Source organism: Nicotiana tomentosiformis, chromosome 3, assembly GCF_000390325.3.
Source record: "Nicotiana tomentosiformis chromosome 3, ASM39032v3, whole genome shotgun sequence".
Lineage (NCBI taxonomy): Eukaryota > Viridiplantae > Streptophyta > Magnoliopsida > Solanales > Solanaceae > Nicotiana > Nicotiana tomentosiformis.
The window spans coordinates 114612117-114623241 of NC_090814.1; the positions used below are offsets into that span (position 1 = coordinate 114612117).

At 32.4% G+C, this 11125-nt stretch overlaps 1 protein-coding gene across 1 annotated transcript; it reads left to right on the forward strand.

The window, feature by feature from the left end:
* The first annotated feature begins 6783 nt into the window (after positions 1-6783).
* Positions 6784-9397, forward strand: LOC104092170 (uncharacterized). Its single transcript, XM_009597705.4, has 3 exons — positions 6784-7751; positions 8664-8714; positions 8995-9397. The coding sequence occupies exons 1-3, from the start codon at positions 6923-6925 to the stop codon at positions 9045-9047; spliced, it is 933 nt and encodes a 310-aa protein (XP_009596000.1). The 5' UTR covers positions 6784-6922; the 3' UTR covers positions 9048-9397.
* Positions 9398-11125: the final 1728 nt, after the last annotated feature.

An 11125-nucleotide genomic window follows, 5' to 3' on the forward strand; every position in this document is an offset into this window, starting at 1 on the left:
TTCTAAGGAGTTGTCCAGACCGAGCCCTAAATCCCTATGGCCGGCCGGTCCATCAGTATTTCTTTTTTGAGGAATTTACATGTAATACAATTTATTTATAACTTAATTAAATAAGTTACAACTACTTTTAGAAAAGTAGTCTTAGGGTATGCGTTTTGCGCGTGTACTCATATCAGTAAATATAAAATTTTAAAAATTAAATAAATATTATTAAATTATGTATAGCTGATGTGAAATTGTTAAGTGTTTTTTCGAGAGTATTTTTAGAATTTGATGTTGAGTTAATGAATATTATAATTATGAATACTGGGATAATTTATATCTAATTATAGTTTTTTTAGAATGTCTATTTATATTTTGTATACATAATTTTTATAGAAGGAATACTTGATGAAAGAATAATGGACATACTACTGTATATCCAAATAATCAAATAGTATAATTTTTCACAAGCTTTTTGTTTAAATTTTCTTAGAAAATTATTCAAATAGCATACCAAAATCAAACTAATTATATAGCTTGAGTTTTATACCGTTTTGTTGATATGAAGTCTTTATTATTTTAATCTCGTTATCTTTTGCATCACAAACTTAAAGCTAAATGAGCTGAAAGCGATTATTAACAAAAACCCATCTTAAATCTAAAAGCAGTATAAGTGGTCGAAACTGATACTGCTTGAAACTTAATACTCCTAAATTTAAACGGAGTTAAAAATAAGAACTTCTAAAACTAAAAGAAACTGAGAAATAAAAGTCCTAAAAAGCAGAAAAATAATTAAATCATTAATCCTAATTATTAGATAAATAATTAAATAATTATTTTTAAATATTTAAAAATAATTAAGGATTATTTTGTCTAGTATGAACTCTATTTTTAAAGGATAAAAAAGGCAAATAATATTTTAATAATGGCCTTCGTATTTAAGGTACATGCTTTGCGCGTATACCCATATTAATGAACATATGATTTTTTAAAAATATTAAAATTTTATTAACTAATATATTTAAGTTATAAAATAAAAAATTTAAAAATATATAAGTTCTTCAAATGATGAATATTGGTATCATTAAGCTAAGCGAGAAGATAAAATTAATAAAAAAACTTTTTCAAAAAAATAATAAATTATATTTAGTTCTTGAAATATAACGTTAATAAGAGAGAAAAATACCTTTTCAAGATAGAATTAAATTGTTTTCAACTCCAAAAAGTCATAACATAAATAAAACCTTTTATTATTATAATTATTTTAGAATAGGAAAGTTTATTTTCGAGAATCCTCAAACTTTAGACTTGGGAAGTGCTTAAATCTTTATTTGATAGGAAAACATTGGGAGCACTTTGAATAATTAACTGCTGCTTCTATTTTTTTTAATGCCATTGTAATTTTGCATACTTGAAGGAGATGCATGAATAATTGTTATCTCAATTTAAATATTAAATATACATATAAGTTATATGTTACCTAGTTCAAATTAAAAAGGGATTTACACAAAGTAAAATTTTTAGTCGCTTTATTGGGACTAATATTCAAACAAGAAAAAATTTAATAACTAAAGTTTTAGTTAATTTTAAAATTCTAAATATTAAGATAATAATTAAATTACAAATTCCTCATTTAGCTTTATTTTTAGAAGAAGCAATAGTCATGCCTCTTTTCTTCAAATATTGTAGTAGTTGTTCAATGTTTTTCTTTTATGGCTTTGAATCCAAGTCTAATGGTTTTGATAAAATTTTGAGTTTCTAAAAGTATTTCAACGTAATCTAGTTCCTATATTTTGTCATACATTAGAATTTTAATTTATACAAGGAAGAAATTTAGTTGATTTTAATGTCCTAAATATTAGGGCTTCCTACATAATAATTCATTATAATAATAGGAGGAGAAAGGGCGAATAAGGAGCATTATAAGTTGGCTAAGAAAAAGGCAAAGCTAGCAGTTATGGCGGCCAAGACTGCAACTTTTAGTCATTTTTATGAGGAACTCGAGGGCCGAGGTGGGGATAAGAGGTTGCTTAGTTTAGCCAAGGCGTGAGAAAGAAAAGCGCGGGACTTGGACCAAGTGAAATGCATTAAGGACGAAGAAGGTAGAGTTTTGTTGGATGAGGGGCTTATCCGTCAGAGACGGCAGACCTAGGAGAGAAAATCGAATTAAATTCTTCTTGTACTGGGTGATTTGGAACTCTCCGGGAGTCATTGTGACTTTGGGTATTGTAGGCGGATTAGAGTTGATAAATTTGAGGGGGCTATGCGTAAGATGAGCAGGGGCAAAGCAATCGGGCCGGATAAAATTCCGGTAGAGTTTTGGAAGAGTACGGGCAAGGCATGCTTGGAGTGTCTCACTAGGTTATTTAATGTCATTTTTAGAACGAAGAAGATGCCCGACGAGTGGAGGTGGAGCACGATGGTTCCTGTATACAATAACAAGGGTGATATCCAAAATTGCAATAACTATTGGGGTATCAAGCTGCTTAGCCATACTATGAAGGTTTGGGAGAGAATAGTGGGTAGGGACTCAGACCATTTTCCGGTTATGATGGAGTTGCATCAGGGGTCAACACTCAGTCCTTTTTTGTTTGCTCTGGTGATGGACGTACTGACGTGCCACATCCAAAGGGAGGTGCCGTGGTGCATGCTATTTGCAGATGATATTGTACTGATTGACGAGACGCAAGACGGTGTGAACGCGCAATTAAAGGTATGGAGGCAGATCCTGGAATCTAATAGTTTCAAGTTGAGCAAGATTAAGACAGAGTACTTGGAGTGTAAGTTCAGTGGTGAGACTCATGGAATGGAAGGGGAGGTGAGGCTGGACTCGCTGGTCATCCCTATGAGAGGGAGTTTTAAGTATCTTGGGTCTATTATTCAGGGGGATGGAGAGATTGATGAAGATGTCACACATCGTATTGGGGCAGGATGGATGAAATGGAGACTCGCTTCCGGTATTTTGTATGACAAGAAGGTGCCACCGAAACTTAAGGGTAAGTTCTATAGAGTGGTGGTCAGACCAACGATGTTGTATGGGGCTGAGTGTTGGCCAGTCAAGATCGCTCATGTCCAGAAGATGAAGGTAGCAGAGATGAGAATGTTGAGATGGATGTGCGGACACACCAGATTAGATAGGATCAAAAATGAGTTTATTCGCGACAAGGTAGGTGTGGCCCCTATTGAGGACAAGATGCGGGAAGCGCGACTTAGGTGGTTTGAGCATGTGAGGAGGAGGAGCACATACGCACTGGTGAGGAGGTGTGAGCGGTTGATATTGGAGGGCCTACGAAGAGGTAGAGGTAGGCCAAAGAAGAGGTGGGGAGAGGTGAATAGGCAAGACATGGCGCAACTTCATCTGACCGAGGTCATGACCTTTGATAGGAAGATATGGAGATCGAGAATTAGGGTAGTAAAGTAGGTAGTCTAGAGTGTTCATAACAATAGTATTGGCACGCAATCTCGCTTTCTGTTGGTTGTAGATTTTTATGACTAACCATTATTTTTTCATTATTGATCACCATACTGTCTTATTATTTTTATTCTGCTTTTATATGGCTTTTTGGTACTGTCCCTTCTTATCTATATTTTTATTAATGTGGTGCTTATACTTTCCTGAGCCGATGGTCTATTGGAAACAACATCTCTATCCTCACAAGGTAGGGGTAAGGTCTGCGTACACACTACCCTCCCCATACCTCACAGTGTGGGATATTACTGGGTATATTATTGTTGTTGTTGTTGCTACATAATAATTCAAATATGGAAAGTTTTAATAAATAAAGTTTTATTTTATTTCAAAGTCCAAAATATTAGGAAAAATAGGTAAATGCCAATTTTGTCTAGTGTAAAATTTTTTTAAAGGGCAAAAAAGACGATATTTCGCTAAGGGCCTCTGTGCTTTTAATGTAGTATATAGATATAGATTATATAAAATACAATTTACTTTAAAATCTATAACTTTTCATATCCCTAAAATCTCTCCCTTGAGATTCTCTCACCTAAAATGTATCATAATATCTCTCTCATGAGATTCTCTCTATTTATCCGTATTAGTTTCCCCCAATTTCTCCATTAAAAGATTCATGTATATCCTACTGTTCCTAGCTAGCCTCTTTCCTAGGAAAAATTTACCCGCACTCGGTGTATACACCAAGCCAATAATTAAATGACACTTGTCACCTTATTTACTTATATAACTAGTAGTATTTAACCATAGTTAACTCCATCTAATTTTTTATATAATCTTAAATAATAATAATAATTTTAAATATTTTCTAGCAATTTCCATTGTTCCACGACAAATATATCGAAAGGAAGACACTATCCTGAGCGAGCAAATCAGGGCTAACACATTTCCCATTAAGCACCCAAATTCTTCTTCTTTCTTCTTAAATAAATTTTTATTGCAAGTACACCCTCATTGTATTACTTAAATAATTTTTTAATATATTCTGATAAGTACAATATGAGAAGATAAGTACAATACTATCTTTAATGTTTTTTTCAGGATTTTATAAAGCCAAAATATACTAGCTTCCACCTTTCCACACTAACTTATAGTAGATCATTCAACTCTTCTTTAACATAAAAATAAGCTATGAAATCACAAAATTAATCACTGTTAAAGGCATTCAACAAGGCAACTTACAAGATAACTTTTCTACTTAGCTCTAACACGTAGGAATGAAGTTAACTACAAGAAAACTTAGCTTTTGAAGGAAGCATCCTATAAGGTTATTTGAGATATCTAAGAGCTCCTTTATAAATACCATCATATTATACACTGTCCCCTAGATAAGTTTAATAAGCTTAACCAAAGACTTAATTAAAAATCTAAAATCGAAAAAACACAAAGAGTAATGATAATAATTAGTTATATTAGGACTGTTTATTACCTTTTCTTAATTTTTTTATTAAAAAAAACTGTAGTAGACGTTAGTTTATTTTCTATGATTAACTTAACTAGATTTAGTGTATACACCGGGTGTGGGTAAGTTTTTCCCTCTTTCTTTGATTAAAATGATGCCAACGTGATGAATTGACCGGAGGAAAATATTCCTGGTAAGTATACCAAAATGGAGAATGAAATTAAAATAACAAAGAATCTGAAAATGGATCAGAGAACCTATTTTAACGGAGGATGCAACTTACTTTTATGGAGGATGCATCATGGTTATGAGATAGTGTTATCATGTAACCTAAAGCATTTATAGCAATAATCTATAATTAACAAAATTGAGAATTTCAAGGGACTAATTATGGATATGTTTCAGAATTAGATTCCTTTTTTAGGGTATATTTTTATACATTTATTATGTTTATGTTGTAGAATATGTTATTATTTTAATAGTTGTAGATTATGGAATTTTTTATGAATTCATAAGTAAACATGAAAATTTCCTTCCTTTTTTGGTGAAATAATTATGAGAAATATTAAACAAAAAAAAAATTTGCAATACTTTGAATTTTCATGTTCTTTTTATGACTTGAGGATTGTGATTGTGGTGCTAATAGGAGCTGGATATAAATCCTCTTCTCGTAGGGCTCTTTGTCATGGGAAGGGTGTTTCTGTTTATAATTTTTATATTTGGTTCTAATTCATCAATACGTTCATGAGCTTCACGATTATGTATAATTTCCTCAATACTAAAAGTAATTTTATACTTGTATGTATGTGGAAAAAATATGTATACATGTAAAATATAAATTTATGCAAATAAATGACACAATTAGTGCAAATTAAGATATGGAACAAGTGCACCATTTTACCGAAATTAAAAAAAACTTAGTTGTTGAAATATGAGAAGTGGGATGAGAATTCGATAAGAGTAATGGCACTATTATAACTTTGTTGTACTAAAAATGGTATTGTAGGATTTAAGATATAAAGTTTAAATTTTTAGGTAATACAGTAAATTAAATAACGAAACAAAGGAAGGTGAGGAGTGTAACAACCAAAATGGCCATTGTACTTTTGCCATTTACAATAACCATTATCTATTTACACCTATACCATTCAGTTTGAAACTCATTCTTCGATTAATGCAAATTTATATCGCGTAGAATTTACTAAAGGTGAAAGTAATTTCCATAAAAAGTTCTTTCATATGTCAAGTTTAAACTCAATCAAAATATCTGGTTAAGTATGAATTAATTTCAACCTTCTTAGAACATTCAATGGTAAAGTCAAAAGTGTATTTAACACAGCCATAAGGGTTGAAAGAACTTTCATTCAATTAACGTCAGAGTCATATTCATGTTCAATTCGCCCAACCTGTATTAAAGCTCGGGGCCGCTTACCATCACTATGCTTCGGTTTGGCCATAAATTTTGGCTTTATTTTTTTAAATTTCTTTTTTAAAATATTGATAGTTTATGATATATGATCATGTTTTGAAAGAAAAATTTAAAAATTTCCAAAAACTACTAAAACTTCAACTTTTGTTCAAATAAAATACATATCCAAACACAACTTTTACTTTCAAAAATTATTTTGTAACACAACTTCAAAAATTTAACTATGATTCTAGTCTGAATTAAACTTAACCATAAAGCAATCCAACAAACATCATATCTTCAAAATTTCTACCAGTCTGCAGTGCCTAAAAGCAAGTTAAAGCAAGCAGAAAAGCTAAAAAGTCAGCCAAATCTTCTTAAAGAAACCAGAATGCCCTCCCAAAAAGATAAAAGCTGGAAAAGTAGCATAAAAACCCATATTAACATATTCAACTCAGACTCTCCCACTCATCATGTGAATAAAGTCCCACCCCTTAAATCATGCACTCTAATTTACCCCTAATAATATCACCATTTTCTTAGCATCCCAAGCAAAGTATCTAACAACTTTTTCTTTTTCAAAAATTTAAGGAAAAAAAATTGTATCTTTCAATACACAATTCTTTCTTTCCCATTCAGGCTCATTGTTCTCCACTCAGCAATGTCTCATCTTCTCTCAGCTTTTATTTCCATTATATTTCAAACAGCATTACTCCTAAAATCAGCTCATAGCTACGGCCAAGCAGCACATACATGCAGATCATACTGTGGAAACTTAACAGTCGATTACCCATTCGCAATTCAATCCGGCTGCGGCCACTCAGGCTACAGGGACCTCCTATTTTGTATCAACGACGTTCTCATGCTTCACATTAGCTCCGGATCCTATCGCGTTTTGGACATCGATTACGCTTACGAATCCCTCACTTTAGATGATCCTCACATGTCAACTTGCTCATCAATCGTCTTCGGTAACCGCGGCAACGGATTCGTCGTAGAGCGGTGGCGTGAGCCTTACTTAAACCCTACGGCGGACAATGTGTTTATGCTGCTAGGTTGCACGGCGGAATCGCCGCTGTTCCAAGGTTTTCCGGGGAAGCATTTGCCGTGTAGGAATGTTTCCGGGATGGGTTGTGAGGAGTATTATGGGTGTCCGGCCTGGAATATAATTGGGCTGAGAAAAGTGGGCTCATCAGTATATGGATCAGGCCCACCTGAATGCTGTTCAGTTTCATTTGAAGCTATTAAAGCTATTAATTTGACTAAACTTGGTTGTCAAGGGTATAGTAGTGCTTATAGCTTAGCTCCACTGAGAGTAGAGGGGCCTCATGGTTGGTCTTATGGGATAAGAGTGAAATACTCAGTTGAAGAAGGTGACTCTTTTTGTAAAGCTTGTGAAGCAACAGGTGGATCTTGTGGCTATGATGTTAAGGATTTTAGCAGTTTGTGTATGTGTGGTACTTGGAATGCTACATCCAATTGTGATTCAGGTAATACTCATTCAAAACTCCCACAAACCAAATTCATTTAAAAATAAATAGGAATTTACACACCTACTCTTTTCCTTTTAATTTACTGTAATATTTATGGCTGTTTTTGGTTGTATAAGTAAGTTCCTTGAGCCGAAGGTCCATCAGAAAGATCTGCATACATATTATCCTCCCCAACCCAACTTGTGATTGTTGTTTTTAGTATAAGTAAATGGCTTTCATCCAAGATATATTTCGTGTAAAGAACTTTAAATTGATAACTCATTTTAGAAATTACTCTTTATGTCTTGCTTGATGTGTCATACTTTCTTTTCTAATTTATTCAGAAAAGAATATCATATTTCTTTATTCAGAAATGATTTAACTTTAAACTTAATATTTTATTTTTAATAAAATGATTTGTAGTTACATAATTTTTTATGACTTGTTTTAGATCATAAATTTTAAAAGTCTCTTTTTTTTTTAAAACGACATACCTAATCAAACATCGTCATATAAATTAGGACGGATGAAGTAGTTCTCTAATGTTTGGTTGAATTTAAAAGGACATATTGTAATAGTACAGGGTGGAGGATAGAATACGTGATTAACGTTGGTAACGTTAGTATTAATAATTGACAGTGTCTAAATTGCAGTAAGTTGATATGATGAAGTAAGCGTTATTAGTAGTAACTAGTAAAGGAAAAGGATTAGTTTGGACCATAAGCAACTTTCCCCTTTCAATGGGAAATATATTTTATTGAAGAAAAATATTTACGGTTCCAAATAACCAAACAGAGGAAAGTTGTTTCATCTGGTAAACTAATTTTGGGAGAAAATATTTTCTGCCAAAACTAAGCACATCCTAAAATTTCTTTATTTACTTGTAATTTTGCATCATGTGCTTAACCAAATTGAACATCTTATATGCAGTGCACTCAGCTTCGCATAGAAGAACTTGGTCGTTAATGGATGTACTAACAGGTATGTATTCATTGATACATAGCTTTTAATTAGTACCATTGGAGAGAGTTAACAAGAGTTAATTAAAACGTAACTTGTATCAGGTCATTTAAAAGTTATTATATCTGACCATTTATGACAAGTAAAATTAGTAACCTAAAAAATAATGCAGCATAACTTTTCATAATAAATAAATTATATTGATAGTATAAAAATTATAATAATAATGTCAGCTAATATAAGTTAAATCCGTGAAACAATAGTTATTTCTAGAAATTAACTAAGCTCTGATAAAATGTAGGATTCTTGGGTTGTATGGCCGTCTGGAAGCTCTCCACCAAACTTGGACTGTAGGAAAAACAATGACGTTTTGTGTTTGATTGATCCAAAATGAGCGGCTAAAATGTGCTTAGCAGAAGAACATACAAAGCAACTCATGTCAATGTTACCGTTGAAGAGATTGTTATGTTGTGCTAGAAAAGAGGAACGTCAATTGATATTTATTGGTTTTGAAACTTAATTTCTTCTTTTCTCTTTTTTGTAGTACTCCTTAAATTTTTGGTGAGTACCTAATTTTTCAATTTTGGCTCAAGAATGAAGAATTTGATTGTATGTTATGTATGTACACATATAGATATAGAGATAACAGGTTACGCTTGATTCTTCAAGTTACAGTATAAGATGTTGCAACTAAATATTATAAACCTTTTGTTCTTATATTAGTGCTATTTATTTTTCCGTCTCAATTTATTGCAACTAAGTACTTATTTTCTTTATAAGACCTTTACATTTCCAATAATTCAAATGAACTTATTCAACATTTAAACCTTAACGTGATAATTTTTTACTCTCTCCGGTCCATAATAAGTGATTTTTTTGACCTTTAAGTTTGTTCCAAAATAAGTGATATTTTACATAATCAAGAACGAATTAGCTTTGTTTTTTTCAAAATTTGTCCTTATTTACATATCCCAATGTGTCAAGTTAACAATATGTAAATTTTAATTATGGGTAATTTAGTCAAAATACCTTTTTTTTCCTCCAGGAGTTAGTATTTTCTTAAGGGTTATGTCAAAGACCGAAAGGTCAATTATTATACGTTAGCTTTGAATAATATTTTAAATTTTTTTATGCCATCACTAATATTACAGTTTACAAGTTAAATGTAGCTGATGTTTTGTACTTCAATACCACACAAGAGAGGAGGGGGAGCGGTGATTTGTGTGGTGTCCAATTTTTCACGTGCACAGATTATAGAAGGACCTGGTTCTTCTATGTGTTCCTTATACTACTGTTGCAGAATAGTAAATGCGAAAAGTAAAGAACACAAGTATTTTACGTGGAAAACACCCGATTCAAACGGTGAAAAAACTACGACCTACTACCCAGTAGGATTTTTCCCAACACTTCACTAAATCACTTAGCCAAAACAACATTTACAAAACTCTTTTTAAATCTAAGGATTACCTCTAATCTCTTTGTGGCAACCAACCTCTAACTATTGCGACAACTTCAAGTTACATCTAACTTGAATACAACACTCAAAGTACCTAGTACAATTGCTTCTAGATAAAGTTGAAAGGTACAATTTGAAACACCTACTACAATAAAACAAGAGTAAAAGATAGATACTTGGAACTTGCTCTTCTATCCGGTTCATGTAGCTTCAGGTTCGCACACTTGAATCACACAAGAATTGTTTGTAAAATGCCTTGCTATTTTGCTCTCAACTCACGTTTAACTTCAGCGTTTGTGCTTGCTTGTAAAATGAGAATATCCTGCAACATATAAAGTTAGTAGAATAGGAAATAACTAGAAGTCTAATGCTTTACTCTTCCTTGGTGGAAGAGTTCTATTTATCTTCAACTTCTAACTCCTCCCTTATCTAGGATAGAGTTCTCTTCGAGTAAGGAGTCCTTCTCCTTATCACTTATGCAATCTTTTAGTTCAGGAGATATCAGATATAACCACTTAAGCTTATCTCCTTCACGTGCATGCCTTGTGCTTGAATCTGCCCGTGTATGTATACACTGTGTATGAACCTGGTTCATGCTTGAGTTCCTTTGTCAATTATCAAAATAATCTTCACTTAGGCCCACAAATTCCCCTTTTTTGATGATGACAAACTCTGTGCTTTTCATAAGCATAGGCCCCGTTCCAACTCAGCTCAACATCAACATAATGTTAGAACGCTTTCCTTTTTAAAGTCACAAATCATCAAGGACCAGGTTCATTAGGTTATAAACATCACAGTCCAAAGTAAAAAGTACAACCTATCTTCCCCCTTTTGGCATCATCGAAAAGTTGCATAATTATGTTAGATAACCAGATTTTAATAGATATTACTCACAACCACTAGGGCTACTTCAAATGCAATCATGGAGTCAAACATCATATATCAATCTAATGATATTAGCTATTTAAAAAGCATC

Coding starts and splice junctions, on each gene's coding strand:
- LOC104092170 (XM_009597705.4), top strand. CDS start 6,923: ATGTCTCATCTTCTCTCAGCTTTTATTTCCATTATATTTCAAACAGCA. Junction 7,752..8,663: donor TACATCCAATTGTGATTCAG/GTAATACTCATT, acceptor TCTTATATGCAG/TGCACTCAGCTTCGCATAGA. Junction 8,715..8,994: donor GTTAATGGATGTACTAACAG/GTATGTATTCAT, acceptor GATAAAATGTAG/GATTCTTGGGTTGTATGGCC.